This window comes from Piliocolobus tephrosceles, chromosome X (assembly GCF_002776525.5).
Source record: "Piliocolobus tephrosceles isolate RC106 chromosome X, ASM277652v3, whole genome shotgun sequence".
NCBI lineage: Eukaryota > Metazoa > Chordata > Mammalia > Primates > Cercopithecidae > Piliocolobus > Piliocolobus tephrosceles.
The window spans coordinates 65672129-65688658 of NC_045455.1; the positions used below are offsets into that span (position 1 = coordinate 65672129).

Consider the following 16530-nt stretch of genomic DNA (forward strand, 5'->3'; position numbering starts at 1 on the left):
TTTCTATTTTTTTCAGCTTTAAATTTGAAATTAAAATTATAAGTCTTTAAAGCTGATTATTATTACTTGCTTTAAAAATCTGTTAGTGTCATGAAGTGTATATTTTGACTTGAGCTTTGTATTATATCCCAGAAAAGCAGCTGTGAAAGAAAAGTAATATAACTTGGCCAAAGTTGTCTCAGTGGCATTTAATAAGCATAGGATTGTGTTTTTAAAAAAGTGTTAAATGAAAACAATTTAAATGATTTAGCAGATAAGTCAGAAAGTTATTCTTTTGCAAGAATACTTATGTGAAAAAAGCACATGCTTTAGGATTCTTTCAAATAGGGAGCTCCCCCTAGTGCGTTTTAGATGAGATTTACACAAGTTTGATTTGCAGGGAAGCTTTTAGGAGCACATCTGTTGGGTAAATCAAGGGATATTTTAATAAGATTTAACAGCTCAAAGTAGTACAAAATGAATATGATTTATTTCCTATAGAGCATTAATTTAATGGTGCTATAATTTAAATGGAAAGGAATATCCCCAAACCCAGATTTTATTTTCTTTCAAAACATTTGCTACAATATTTCTTCAGAATTTTATACTCTAAAATCTGTTTTGTAAAAGAAAACATTCTCCAGTCATGAACTAAAAAAAAAAAAAGAAAAGAAAAGAAAAATGAACTATCCTAAGGACGTTACTGCCTTCTTTTTTTTTTTTGAGGTGGAGTTTCACTCTTGTTGCCCAGGCTGGACTGCAATGGTGTAATCTTGGCTCACTGCAACCTCTGCCTCCCAGGTTCAAGCAATTCTCTTGTTTCAGCCTCTTAAGTAGCTGGGATTACAGGCTCCCGCCACCACCCTCAGCTTACTTTTATGTATTTTTAGCAGAGGGGGGTTTCGCCATGTTGGCCAAGCTGGTCTCAAACTCCTGACCTCAGGTAATCCGCCCACCTCAACCTCCCAAAGGGCTGGGATTTACAGGCGTGAGCCAGCGCGCCCGGCCATTGTTGCATTCTTAATTAGAAATTGTTTGAAACAAATCTTAAATGCAAAAGTCAAAAATAGGCCGGGTGCCATGGTTCACGCCTGTAATCCCAGCACTTTGGGAGGCTAAGGCAGATGGATCACTTGAGGTCAGGAGTTTGAGACCAGCCTAGACAATGTGGTGAATCCCTGTCTCTACTGAAAAAAAAAAAAAAATTAGCTGGGTGTGGTGGCATGTGCCGGTAGTCCTAGCTACTCGGAACTTTCCCGGTTGGAGAATTGCTTGAACCCCGGAGGTGGAGATTGCAGTGAGCTGAGATGGTGCCACTGCACTCCAGCTTGGGCAATAGGCTGTCTCAAAACAAAACAAAAAAAAAAACAAATAATAGATTCTACTTCTCCTTTAAAGAGCGTTTTACTTTCTTTAGATATAGGACAATGTCGATAATTATGTATTAAATTATATACAGCTGGAAATTAAAAGCTCAGGAACAAATTTAATATTTGACAGAACTGAACTTATATATTTTGAATTAAGGTCATTTGTGGTCAAAATTAGTTAAAAGGATTATTTAGTCTTGTTTAGTCATGTTCATGTCATAAATTTCTCCAAAGAGATTATATAATATTTTATAATTTGAAATGTTTCTCAAATATATAAAATGATTTTTGACTATAATAACTTTGACTCAGATTTATACTCTACAATTAGTCTTGGTGGACTTTTCTTGTTTTTTAGGGCTTTTTAATTTAAAAAATTTTTAGATACAAAGTCTCTGTTACCCAGGCTGGTCTTGAGCTCCTGGGCTCAAGCAGTCTTCCCACCATAGCCTTTGGAGGAGCTGGCACTGCAGGCTCTTGCCATTGTACTCAGCTTAAAAAAGTAATTCCCTCATATAAACTTTATATTTGTTTAGTCTTACTGTTAGTCTGTGAAAGTTTGCCATGATTGCCAGACTTTAAACAAAATACTAATTTTTAAAAGAATTTTGTTTTGGTTTGTATTTTCTGATCTTTCTCTAACATTTTTACTGAGACATAATTTAAATACACAAATCTGAAGTGTGAAGCGTAGTGAATTTTAAAATATACACTCTTAAAAAAATTGAACATTTGCATCTACTGACAAGTTTTAATTACTGTCAGTAGTTTTATTATTATTTTCATAGGGCTTTAGAATGGAAATTATTTTAGAAGTTTACTCAATTTTCCTCATTTTGTAGGTAAAGGCCTAGAAAGGTTAAGAGGCTTAATTTCTACACATTCATGAAATATTTTAAAAAATTGTAATTGGTCATAGAACAGTTATGCAGATTTTATTAAGGATTTGTATATTATTTAATAACATTTTATTTAAATGTATAACCAGTGGATCTGATTTGCTTTCTTCAGTTTTGTCTATAGTTCTATAATGCAGTATGATTTATTTCAGTTCTTGTTTGAAAGTTACGCTTTTCATTTTGTCTCTGTTACATTTAGCCTTTCTTGTAACATTCTATCTAAATACTATTTGTTACAAAATTAACTTTAGTTGGATTCTTTCCTCCCTTTGTTTGGCAGAAAGTAAATGAATTCAGGGCAGCCATCCCCAGCCTTTTTGGCACCAGGCTGGTTTTGTGGAAGACAGTTTTTCGATGGATTGGTAGAGGTGGTTGGGATGGTTTCAGATGAAACTTTTCCACCTCAGGTCATCAGGCAGTAGAGTCTCATAGGAGCACATAACCTAGACCCCTTGTATGCACAGTTCACAGTAGGGTTTGTGCTTCTGTAAGAATCTGATGCTGCTGCTGATCTAACAGGAGGCAGAGCCCAAACGGTAATGCTCACTTGCCTACTGCTCACCTGCTGTGCTGCCCATTCCTAATAGAGTCCGGGGGTTGGGGACCCCGATCTAGGGGATAAACCAGGGAAGACTTCTTAGTGGCATCTGAAGAATAAAAGTTTACTGAGAACCCAGAACCATTTGCAGGTTAGGAGACAATGCAGAGTGAAGATCATGATCAATGGCCAGATGCGGTGGCTCATGCCTAGTAATCCCAGCACTTTGGGAGGTTGAGGCAGGTGGATCACCTGAGGTCAGATGTTCGAGACCAGCCTGGCCAACGTGGTGAAACACTGTCTCTACTAAAAATACAAAAATTAGCAAGGCATGGTGGCGGGTGCCTGTAATCCCAGCTATAGGCGCCCTCAGGAAGCTGAGGCAGGAGAATCGCTTGAACCCAGGAGGTGAAGGTTGCAGTGAGCTGAGATTGTGCCATTGCACTCCACCCTGGGCGACAAGAACGAAACTCCATCTCAAAAAAAAAAAAAAAAAAAAAAAATCATGGTCAAAAACATTGGAGGGGCTGTCCCTGTGGCTCACACCTGTAATCTCAGCACTTTGGGAGGTTGAGGAGGGAGGATCACTAGAGGCCAGGAGTTCAAGACCAGCCTGGCCAACATAGTGAAACCCCATCTCTACCCAAAACACAAAAATTAGCCAGGCATGGTGGTGCATTCCTGCAATCCCAGCTACTCACGTGGCTGAGGCAGGAGAGTCGCTTGAACCTAGGAGGTGGAGGTTGCTGTGAGCCAAGATTGTGCCACTGCACTCCAGCCTGAGTGACAGAGTGGGACTCTGTCTCAAAAATAATAAAAAAAGTGGGGGAGACCTGGGGACGTAAGGGATAGTTGACAGGATTTTATACTGTAATTAAGGCCTAGATTCTAATAATATACATATGTGTTTAATGGCACTTTTTGATTTTGTGCTTCTTAGTAAGTTTCTGATGTGTAGCTAGTTAATATAGGGCTATTAACCTTGTTCATTAGTCGATTTTTCCAATGTAGTATGCCAACCAGTATTAGGGTTACATTTATAACTTTTTGCCTGGAGATTTTTTTAATGAATTAACTACCATATTTTCATTTAACTTTAGGTAGTTTCGAAAATTTCTAAGCATTATGTCTTAAGATTCAGAAAAATAAGACCAGATCCACTTATGAATTTCCATTCCATTCGTGACCTGACAAGTCATATAACCTCTCAGCCTCACTTTCCCCACAAATAGAATGAAAAGACCTATCTTGCGGAATTGTGATAAAGATTAAGGGATGTACAACATAATTTATTGTAACACAACCTATTAATCATTTTTATGAATTTTCTCTTATTTGAATTTTAAAAATTGAAATTATGGGGTACTAGAGGTTTTTTTAATGTTGGTTTTTTCAGAACAAGGAGCATGGTGATATGGAAAGAACTGCTGTATTAGAACTGATTGTGCCTGGTTCTGTCACTCACTAGCTTGTATTGTATTGAAAAGTCCCTTAACCTCTCTGAGCATCAAGTTTCTCATCAATAGAATTGTGATTATACCAACCCTTAAATTTTGTGAGGATTCGAAGTAATATTTGTTAACCATCTCGCAAAAGTGCCTGCGAGGCCCATGGTAGGAGCTCATTTATGATGATGATCATCATCTCCAATATTATGGTAAACACTTAACAGGATAAAAGCTTTTTAGTCTGAAACTTTTGACAAAAACAGAATTAAGGTTGTTCCATAACCCATCATATAGTCATGTATCGCTTAACAATGGAGATATGTTCTGAGAACTGCACCATTAGGCATATCTGTTGTGGGAACATTATAGAATATACTTACAGAAACCTAGATGGGATAGACGACTGTACACCTAGGCTATATGGTGTATGACCCATTTCTCCTAGGCTATACATCTACCCGTATAGCATGTAACTGTACTGATTTCTGTAGGCAGTTTTTAACACTTGTAAGCATTCATGTCTCTGAACAGATATAAACATTGACAAATACAGTAGAAATATGGTTATGAAAGATTAAAAAATGGTATACCTAGATAGGACACTTACCATGAACGTAGCTTGCGCACTGGCAGTTGCTCTGGGTGGGTGAATGAGTTCGTGGTGAGTGAAGTGAAGGCCTGGGATGTACACTGCTGTGGACTTACTGTATACTTAGGCTACACTAAATTTATTAAGGAAGATTTTCTCCCTGCAATAATTAATTAACCTTAGCTTACTGTAACTTTATAAACTTTTAAAGTTTTAAAACTTTTTAACCCTTTTTAGTAAGAGTTAAGATACAAACACAGCTGTAAAAAATATTTATATCCTTCTTCTGTAAGTGTTTTTCTATTTTTTAAATTTTTATTTAAAAAAAAAAAAAACCTTTTTTTTTTTTTTTGAGACAGAGTCTCACTCTGTCACCCAGGCTGCAGTGCAGTGGTGCGATCTCTGCTCACTGCAAGTTCCGCCTCCTGGGTTCACGCCATTCTCTCACCTCAGCCTCCTGAGTAGCTGGGACTACAGGCGCCCACCACCACACCCAGCTAGTTTTGTTTTTTTCTTCTATTTTTAGTAGAGACAGGTTTCACCATGTTAGCCAGGATGGCCTCGATCTCCTGACCTCATGATCCACCTGCCTCGGCCTCCCAAAGTGCTAGGATTACAGGCGTGAACCACCGTGCCCGACCTTTGTTAAAAACTAAGACAAACTCATTATCCTAGGCTCACACAGGGTCAGGATCATTAAGATGTCAGGAGGTGATAGGAATTTTTCAGCTGTGTTATAATCCTACAGGACCACTGTCATGCATGTGGTGGTCTGTCATTGACCAAAACGTTATGTGGTGTGTTACTGTACATCCATCATGAGAAGACTTAAGTAGCTATCCAGTTTTTCTAGCTAAAGTAATTTTCAGAGCAAGAAAGGTTTTAAACTTCTTTAAGAAAATTTAGTTTATTTCTAGGACTTTGTATATTTTAGAATTCACATTGGTGATGGTTGGGATGGGGGTGTAGGGAGGTGCTCTTCTGCAGAAGAAATGTCAAGTGTAAAATGTATAATTCATTTTATTTGTTGTGTAGATTTATGTAGGAAAAGACATAGGATAGGCCTAGGAAGGATTTTTTTGTATGAAGATTTTTTTTTAAAGGGCATATATGATTGGACATTTGATTATTGGTATATGGAGAGAGATAATTGTACATGAAAAGTACTATAACTTAAAAAATCTCACAGTTAAGAGGATTAGTTGTAACCAACAGACAAATTTATGTCAGTCTAGTGATTAGTCCTATCAAAAATTATTCGAGCCTTTACATACCAGTTTTTATTGCCTGTTTTATCTGTGACATTTTGACATCTTCCTTCGATTCGTTTTGCCCAAATGAGGTGTGGGACTCCTAGTGAAGGTCCTTGGAAGGATTATATTTTCTATAAAACTTTATTATGGACATGAAAACAGTTCTGAATATGTGAGAAAAAGTCATTGTAGTACTATTAGGTGATGTAATTTGTAGCTAGGAAATGACTGGATTGATGCTGGTGTGTTAGAGTAAAACTTTCCCTTTGTCTTAAAGTGAGTGAACCTTGTTACATACTAGGAAACAGCAACAGTCTTATGTTTATTCTAGGGTTTCCACACTGGAAACATCTAATAGCAGAATTATTCTGAAATAATTGAAAGCAATCTCTTTTAAATAAGGAATTGAAGATTGTTGAATATGTAGTGTGAAAGGGTAGGCTGCAAGTGACGGTGATGTTGTAAGATAATGACAAGGTACATTACTTTTGGATTATCAGGAATTAGCAAAATGATGTCTTGGTGTCCTCTGGTAATTTCTGGGTTGTGAACTGTCTTGCTCATTTACATACTTTGGCAGATAATGTAATAATGAATGTAAAATTTTGAATTTTGTGCAATCACATTTCTTAAACCAATAAGTTAGAAAGGAAAACCAAGAGATTGCATCCACAAAATCAGGCCTAAATAGGTAGTAGAAAGAATAGAAGGTCTTTATTCTAAATTTTATTGTTAAATCAGAATGGGTAGTATCTAATCACAAATGAGATTATAGTGAATAGAAATCTTAACGTAACAAATGATTATCTTGCCATGTTCTTAAAGTTTCCATTTTAATGAGCTATAGTAACATTCTAAAACATGTAGCAATCTGTGCAGTCATCCATATGTGACATCTGCTGCTTCGTGAAGTGCATTTCTAAGGTAAAACTATTGGTGGATTTGTATGTATAGTTAGGAAGGCTTATAAAACATTTTTAAATGATAAGCACAAGTATTATGTAGTACGATTTTTTTGTTTCCTGAAAATGTTATCTGCTTTGAAAATTTTAAATCTACAAACACATGGGAAGGTGTTTAGCACAAGCATCAATACATGTTTCAGTCAGAATCTAGCAAGAATGGATTCTTAAAAACTTTAACTCACGTACATATACTTGTGTAATGGATTTAGAGAAATTTGTTTCCTCCTAAAAAATCTTAGCGAAGTTGGGTTAGTACCATTTCTTTCCTTGAAAACAAAAAATCCACGTTTTTTACAAACCAGGGCCCCTTAAAACTAATTTCACATTATGTCTTTTTTTTTGTTATTATTATTTTTGGACACAGTCTCGCTCTATCGCCCAGGCTAGAGTGCAGTGGCATGATCTTGGCTCACTGTAATCTCTGCCTTTCAGGTTCAAACAATTCTTGTGCCTCAGCCTTCCCAGTAGCTGGGATTACAGGCAAGTGCTACCACACCTGACTAATTTTTGTGTTTTTAGTAGAGACAAGGTTTCACCATGTTGGCCAGGCTGATCTGGAACTCATGACCTCAAGTGATCCTCCTGCCTCAGCCTCCCAAAGTTTTGGATTACAGATGTGAACCATCACGCCCGGCCTCATCTTATGCCTTACCGATTATTTTCAGATTGGCCTTCAGCCATAGCATATGGGAAACAATATACTGTCAGAGTTTTCCAAGTGCTTATCATGAATTTTTTTTTTCCTTTTTTTTTTTTTTTTTTTTTTGAGACGGAGTCTGGCTCTGTCGCCCAGGCTGGAGTGCAGTGGCCGGATCTCAGCTCACTGCAAGCTCCGCCTCCCGGGTTCACGCCATTCTGCTGCCTCAGCCTCCTGAGTAGCTGGGACTACAGGCGCCTGCCACCGCGCCCGGCTAATTTTTTGTATTGTTAGTAGAGAGGGGGTTTCACCGTGGTCTCGATCTCCTGACCTTGTGATCCGCCCACCTCGGCCTCTCAAAGTGCTGGGATTACAGGCGTGAGCCACCGTGCCCAGCCTTTTTTTCCTTTTTAAAATTTAATGCTTTATTGCTAACTTCTGATCTGAAATATTTATTAGGCAGTTCTTCATTTTCAGTTGTAGTCTTTTAAGATATTTATGTAGAAGGCTGTCATAGAATGCCATCTTCTTTTGTAGGACAGTTGTGTGTGGAAATTGATTTTTTATTTTTTTTTTGAGACCATATTTGTAGTGTGATGTTTAGAAGGAAGTAACCAGAATGGTTTTCATCTGCTGCTTTGCCCTACATTCAAGGTCTGCTTGTGGTAGTGTTTAAAATTGAATTCAGTGCTGAGCTCAAGATGGGATTTAACCAGACTTTCACAAAGGTAGTATCTGTAGATTTTGTGGCAGTCAACAACCCAAGGAGGTGATTAATCGTGAGAGACTAGACAGATTTCTTTTAGGTCAAATAAAATTGTACCATTATTGCTGTATAACTCCATTCACCTATCTTTTGAAAATATGTTTACATCTTGGCTTTTATGTATACATTTTTTTTTTAAAAACGTATTTCTAACATGTTTTTTATTACATGCTTCATTAGAACAAAATTTTCCCAAGTTGTTATTACCCAGTTCATCCTGAAATCTTGGCCTCAAGCAGTCCTCCCACCTCGGCCTCCCAAAGTGCTAGGATTACAGGTGTGAGCCACCGTGCCTGGCCCCAGTTCATGTAATGTATGTGTTAGATTCTTATAATATTATTATTTATTAAGTAAAGTTGTATTTCTGATAGCTTAATTACTCCTTATATGCCAGCATAAACACTATTTGCCTGGCACTACTTTTTAGGTATTCCCCAGAGCAGTTTGTTAATTTTATTCAAACTTTAGATTCCAGTTCAAGTATAAAACTCAACTTCTGCCAAATTATTAGTATTTTAGATATAGTGAGTTTATGTTACTGTCTTTTGCAGTTATACTTAGTCCTATCAATTATTGAATTTCCCTAATGTTAATTTTTTTTTTACAAAGTCAAACTTTAGTAATTCTGCAGTTCAGTTCTTACGGTGACTTATGATTCCTTACATTATTACTCTTCAGTCTATTATTAAATCAAATTCCAAGATGGAGTTCCTTAGTCATTACATTGAAACAAATGTATGGAATTCCCCCCTGCTTTTGTTCAAGTAGTAGTATTCCATCTGTTTTTAATGCTATTGTATTTTTAACATAAGGAATTATGTGGTTGAATAAAGGAATTGTATTGGAACACACTCGTGTAACGGAGTTACTTGAAACTAAAAATATGTTTCTTATACTGTGGAATTCTAACATGTTTTGCTGTAACTGTAGACCTTAATGTATTGTGTTACCAGATTTTTATATACTAGCAGGTTTTATTTTAGAATACTAAACACTTTAATTTTGAAGAGTATGTGTTTTGAACGTATAATAAATGCACATGGTTAAAAAAAGTTGAAGTATTATAAAAAGTCACACAGTTGTTTACTTCTTTTCTATGGAGGCAACCATTGCTAACCAGTTTCTAATGTATCCTTCAGAGATCTTTTTTATGTGGTCAAAGGTACTATTTTATAAGCGTTAATGTCTTAAGATGAATATTTTAGAGTTTGACATCAAAAGACTCATTTATACTACACTACTTGAGATTTTAACAATAAAAGTAATAATCTTACTGAAATCTAAAACAAACATAAAATTTGTAATTCTGGCCTTGGAATATTGATTTAATTAAATGTAAGCCCGTCAGGCCTTTATTGACTTAAGTAATTCTATTTTGTTTGTAGTATGTTATTACCCAGTTGGTGTATTTATCGCCATAATTTAATGAACCTCTTCCACCTTTAAAAAAATTAACAGTATTAATGACAATGAATTACTGACTTGACAAACATGATTAGCACATCAGAAGATTTTATGATCTGTTTAAGGGTATGGTAACATTCCTATGCCCCTCCTCCACTACATTTTTCAGTTTCTTAGGTAAGTGAAAATAATTATTTTCTTGAGATCAGGTTAGTTTATATTTGGAGGAAATTATCTTTTTTTAATATTTTCAAAATTTTTTTTCAAAATAATTTGTAACATTTCAAAAGCATTTTCTTTCAAAAATAACATAGGTTCTAGTAGATAATATCTGTTTATGTTGATTATATTCTTTAAATTTTCTTATTGAGATTTTTATGCTTTAACTGAGTAATTTAACACCATGGTAATTGGTTGTTGAGGGAACTGTAATAGGAAATTTTAAGTGAAGTAAAAGGTTTTGCTTTATATTATCCTGTGGCAGAACTCTTACTTGAGGTTTTTGACCAAAATTAAAATGAAAAATTTTTAATGACAGAAAGATTGACTCCAGTTAGTAAGTAGCTCTAGAGCTAGAACATTTTATTTTGCATTGTATTTTCTAGTGATATGTTCGGATTTCTTTATGACAGGAACCACTGCTCTGAGAGTAAAATGTGAATTTATTCTGCTAATAGCAAAAGTAAACTTTTAGTCCCTCTACTGGCTGTCTTTGTTGTAGCAGAGCTTAGTTTTGTTTTTGTTTTTGTTTTTTTTAATATTTCTTATTGTAATTATGATGAAAGCTATTTATAACTTTATGGCCAAGGTGAATATTGACATAAATTCTAAAGGATTGTCTCCCAATTGAGTGACTTTATAAACATACTTAGGAATAACAATGTAAAATAATTGCTCTTAAATATAAGGATTTGGGAATTATTAAATTGCATAGGCTTGACACCAGATAGTGAATAACATTATATTGCAGTAATTAAGTTGTAACTTTCTTTTAGACTTTGGAGGTATTAAAACTTTATTTTTTTGTAAAACATGACAAAAATCTTATAGTACTGGCAGACAACTAAAACTGTTTTTTAATTTGCTGGGTAAACAGTGTTGACAGAGAAAGATGGCATTATGCAGCGAGGAACAGTGCAAAATAGTATATAAGAAAACTTTCTTGGAGCTACATGTTCACTTTCTGCTAGTGATTTAGAAATTCATGCTTAAATAACTTTGTTAATGTCAAACATTTATATAATAGAGATGGGGATACATTTTTCCTGAAGAAATAATAAAACCTTATGTGTATAAATTACATTCACTTAATCATTATTCTAATTTTTATAGTAACTGATTATTGCTTTTCTTAGTGTGATTCTTGACTAAGCTCCTTAATCTTAGAGAGGAAAGAATCTTGGGCATGGCAGGGGATAGTTGGTACAGTGAGGATGATTGTATTTTTCTTTTTTCTTTTCTATGTTTGATCTTTATCTGACTTTCCCAAAACTTAAAGTCACTAAAGAACTTATTATTTTATCTTGTGTTTTTGTATATACTCTCTGAATGTTGAAGTTATATCGTTTTTAAAAGTAAATATTGTTATATATAGTGTTTTGTTTCAGTGTGTTTGTGTTTGGGGAGGATACATTGATTTTATACATAAAGAAATTGATGGCTAAGTAATTACAGAATCACAGGAATCTACCAAGTAAAGGAATAATCTTACTATAGTTAATTTTATTGCAGAAAGAATATATTAAAAACAAAACAATCTGATTGTAACACCATTCCTTGTTGGGTAAATATGGCACAATCCAGGTTGGTGTGGAATTTATGTCCAAGAGAATTTAGCAGCTGCCAGTAGGACCTCCAGATGGTGCAGAAAGACCATGTGGATTTTAGAATTAGAACATCTTAATAAGGTTCTGGCTTTGCCACTTACCATCTAGGCCACCTTGAGTTATATCATTTAATCTCCCTGAATATTTTACCTCACTAAGGTTTTTTAGGGTCAAATGAGATAAGTGCTTTATTGTTATTATCAAGACAATATAATAACAGTAATGTTACTGTTATTATGGTAACTTCAGGCCCGTTTAAGGGTAGCCTCTGGAGAGTATTTTGTGTAAGACTAGTCAAGTTTCAACTAAAAGCTTTGTTTTGTTGTGTAAGAAAAAATAACTTTGGTTTTAGTGTTTGAATTTAGCTTAATTAAATTTAATAACTCAGACTTTCTGTCAAGTTTTAATATATTTTAACTTGATTTTGTAGATATTATGGGGCTTTAAAAAGTACTACCTTTCGGGTAGATGTCGTCATTTATATGAGTCTGCTACATGGTAGATTATTTTTCTTTAGTTACAAGTATGACTAATTCTCTGTGCTTATACAGGAATAAAAGTGAATGGGTGTCAGACTTTTGGTCAGAAAATCTGATTTTTTTTTTTGAGACGGAGTCTCACTCTGTCGCCCAGGCTGGAGTGCGGTGGCATGATCTTGACTCACTGCAACCTCCGCCTCCTGGGTTCAAGGGATTCTCCTGCTTCAGCCTCCTGAGTAGCTGGGCACTACAAGCATGTGCCACCACACCTGGCTAATTTTTGTATTTTTTGACGGAGACGAGGTTTCATGGTGTTGCCCAGGCTGGCCTTGCCATCCTGACGTCAAGTGATTCGTGTGCTTTGGCCTCCCAGAGTGCTGGGATTACAGGCAGAAGCCACCGAGCCCAGCCTGATTTTGTTTTATGTTAAAATGTAGAAGTGATATAGAAGACCCTACTACAAGTATTGGATCCATGCTGTGGTGGCTTTTAGAGCTTTGCTGATTTGTTTTTGAAAGAAGTAGTTTAGCTTAAGGGTGGAAGCAAGATAAAATAGTTTTGAAGCAATTAGGACCTCTTGGTTTTTTTATCTCCCGTAGGCAATTTTTGAGCTAAAATACTACTGGTAGAGACAAAGAGAGTTATTGTCATATGTACATATGTTTATTATGTTTGAGAGTAGAGATTATGTATCATACAGTTAATACAATACCTGATATATAGTAACCACTCAATAAATCTTTGAATGGCCAATGTGAATGGCTGAAAGACACAAGAGGGAGATAGTGCTCCTTTTTATAACCTAGAGTAGCCCAGCAAATTCATGAATTGTTATGCATTGAGTTTGGGGAGTACACATTTATATTGAGGTAAAGGTAACATACATTTTTTGAATCTTGTTGAAGGTTGAGTAATTGTAAATGGTTCTGTGAACCCAGGCCGTTTTGTATTAAGCTATAATCAGTGAGTCAGTGAATAAGTTGAAGTGTTTTGTGCCCAGTGCCTGCTTAGTGGTGTAGAAAGAAATACGACATACTCTTTGCCTTCAGCGTGTTCAAACACATGAAAAAATAACAAACAATACAAGATGGTGTATTTTTTTTAATTGTAAAAAACACAACAAAATTTACTGTCTTAACCATTTTTAAGTGTATAGTTCTGTTAGGTATATTCACATTGTGTAAGATGGTGTGTATTTAAATTCATATTTAAATTAAAAATTATTCAAAAAGGTGAGAGGATGTTGTAGGGAAGTGGTATTCAAACTGTGCTCCATGAAACCACTCAAATCTAATTTTATTTAAAGAAACATTTTCTTTACCTTCTTATTTAATTTAAAGTGTGAAAACTACCACTATTAGAATATGGAGAGGGAAAGAGGTGATTACTAAAGGCCAGAGTAATCAGTGAAGGCTTTGTGGAAAATACAAAGATTTAAACTGGGCCTTAGGGAATGAGTAGGAGTTGGGTAGCTTTGAGGAGAGAAGAGGAAAAACATTCTACTTTAGGGAAACAATCAAAGCTAAGAGTTGGGAATGAACATTGCCTGAGAAGACGTATTATTAGAATTTATTATATATTTTGCGGCTGAATGGTATGAGAGACAATATAATGTAATAATTCCCCAAAATGAGTTCTATTTAACATGAATATTACAGAGAAGGAGGGATAAATTAATTCATGTTTTCTCCCTGCAAGACTCCTGTGACGTTTTAATGCTGCTATGCATTTAGAATCTTCTAGAGATTATATCTAACATATTTTAAGTTTATATAACCAAAGGAATCTTTCTCCCTCTGGAACCATTTTTTTCTTGGGTACCAGTTAGAAAAGTGCATGTGTCACTTACAAGTTGAATGGTTTGATCAAGACGATCTATTACATCTCCCCCACTCCCACTTTAGGATGATTAGGTTATAATCATATAATTAACTGAATTCTTTTGACAAATGTTAGGTATATTATAATAGGAATTGAGAGTTAGAAAGGTTATAGGACCATAGAATATTATATGCTTATAACTCTTCTACATTTTTGTTGTTCTAAGTATGGTCTGTGGCTATTAGTGTCTTCTAGCTGCCAGTCTTGTTAGAAATGAAGAATCTTAGTCTTTATCCCAGATATAATCAGAAACTGCATTTTGTTTTTAAGATCTCCAAGTGACTCATGCACATTAAAAAATTGTCATACACGGTTCTACATTTAATCCAAGAAAGCTTCATTCAATTCTTAGTACCGTTAGTGGCAGAGAATTTGATACCTTTGATTTCAAATACAAGGTTTACCCTCTTGAAATTTGTATCCTTTGGTCTTAGTTCTGTCAGTCCCTCAGTTGGGAGCCATTTGTATGTAAAAGGCAAGCTTATGTTTGTCTTAGTCCCTTACCAGATATGTCGCCTAGAACTGATCATTGTGCTAGTAGAGTGGGTTTGAATGGAAGCTATTGAAGTTATCTCACCTTCTATGTAGAGCATTTGAGAGCCCATGCTACTCTGTTCCATTGCTTTTGCTACCACTATTTTTGTACTTTTCTCTCCAAGCATTTTCTTTAGGTAACCATTTTTAATTTTAACTTTTCATCTTGTACTGTTAAACTTTTGCCGAGTTTAGAGTAGCCCTACTATTTCCATAGAACTAGCTCTTAAAATCTTTCAAACCATTTACCTAGTTATTTGCTTAGACATTTTGATTATATGTGTACCTTATGGTAATATTCACCTACTGTCTTGCCTTCCTTTTTAAGAAAGTTTCTCAGGAAATGTTCTTTTTTTATTGTAATTTATAATATCTACAAAAATCAAATTATTAGAATTGAACTACTAGGATCCCTTTTAACAAATACTCTTAGTTACATAAATATACTCCCTCTAAAAATGAAAGCAATACACAAATTTATAAAGAAGTGAAAAATCCATCTTTTTCTTTACCTAATTCCTCTTTCTCAGGGTTAATCACTGTTTAGTTTATGTGTCCTTCTATATCTTTTCTTAAAACGTAAAAACAGGTATATACTACATGTAAAATGAAACTAGAAAGGGAGATCGTATATATGCTGTTCTGATAATTGACTTTTTACTTTTTAAGCCAAAGTCTAAACCTTTGTATGATCAATGTGTTTTTTGACTCTAGGGAAGAAACCCTTTTTTCTTGGAGCCAGCAATAATTATCACAATTACTGATGGGAGCAAGTTGACTACCACCAGTGGAGTTCAGGATGAGGTAAGTTGTGCTTATGTTACATGGATTATGCAAATGCAGTTGAACAATCCTTTATTTGTGTAGGATGTTGAACACCTTTAATAGGTTCTCTTGTTGATTATTTGATGCAGTTTAGAGTCATCTGTCTCCTATGGCCCATCTTTGTTTGTAGCAGTGTTCCTATTTTCTTGAATAAGAATCTCTTCTATGACAAATGTTTGAGCATACCCACACCCCATTTGCATGTGTATTTATGAGTTATGTGAGGGTGACAGTGTGAGTTTGTATCATAAATAGTAAAATGAATTCCTTTGTTTTTTCAGATTTAAAAAAAGGAAAACAGCATTCTAATAATTTCTCCCTATATTTGAGAGGATTGTCGTTGGCAGTCCAACGACGGTGGAAACTTCTTGGCTAGAGTATAGCAAAGCCGAGAAGAGGTGTTAAGACTAGGAAAAGTAAGGTTTTTGGACATTCTTGTTTTCTCTAAGTCAAATGTATTATAAAAAAAATTTTTTTTTTTTTTGAGACAGAGTCTCACTCTGTTGCCCCGGCTAGAGTACAATGGCACGATCTCGGCTCACTGCAGCCTCCACGTCCCGGGTTCAAGCGATTCTTGTGCCTCAGCCTCCCGAGTAACTGGGATTACAGGCATGAGCCACCATGTCCGGCTAATTTTTGTATTTTTAGTAGAGATGGGGTCTTGCCATGTTGGCCTGGTTGGTCTCGAACTCCTGATCTCAGGATCCACCCGCGTCGGCCTCTCAAAGTGTTGGGATTACAGGCATGAGCCACTGCACCCAGCTGTATAAAAAATTTATAGCTAACCTTACCTATTCTGCACCAACATTCGTTATGCAGAGTTGTGTGTGGTGTAGTATAATGAATATAATAGATTTTTTAAATTTTTTTTTTTTTTTATTATACTTTAAGTTCTAGGGTACATGTGCATAACGTGCAGGTTTGTTACATATGTATACATGTGCCATGTTGGTGTGCTGCACCCATCAACTCGTCAGCACCCATCAATTCATCATTTATATCAGGTATAACTCCCCAATGCAATCCCTCCCCCCTCCCCCCTCCCCATGATAGGCCCCATTGTGTGATGTTCCCCTTCCCGAGTCCAAGTGAGCTCATTGTTCAGTTCCCACCTATGAGTGAGAACATGCGGTGTTT

The 16530-nt window shown here is 35.5% G+C and overlaps 1 protein-coding gene across 3 annotated transcripts in view; it reads left to right on the plus strand.

Annotated features, from left to right (window-relative positions):
• The window catches only part of INTS6 (integrator complex subunit 6), a 136551-nt gene that overhangs the window by 7794 nt on the left and 112227 nt on the right, over window positions 1–16530 (plus strand). For all 3 annotated transcript variants that reach the window (XR_002725430.3, XM_023187424.3, XM_023187423.2), the window contains exon 4: window positions 15283–15372. Coding sequence is in view for 2 of the 3 variants with exons in the window: in XM_023187424.3 (XP_023043192.1) it covers window positions 15283–15372 (90 nt within the window). In the remaining variant the exon portion in view is untranslated. The remainder of the gene's footprint in view (window positions 1–15282; window positions 15373–16530) is intronic.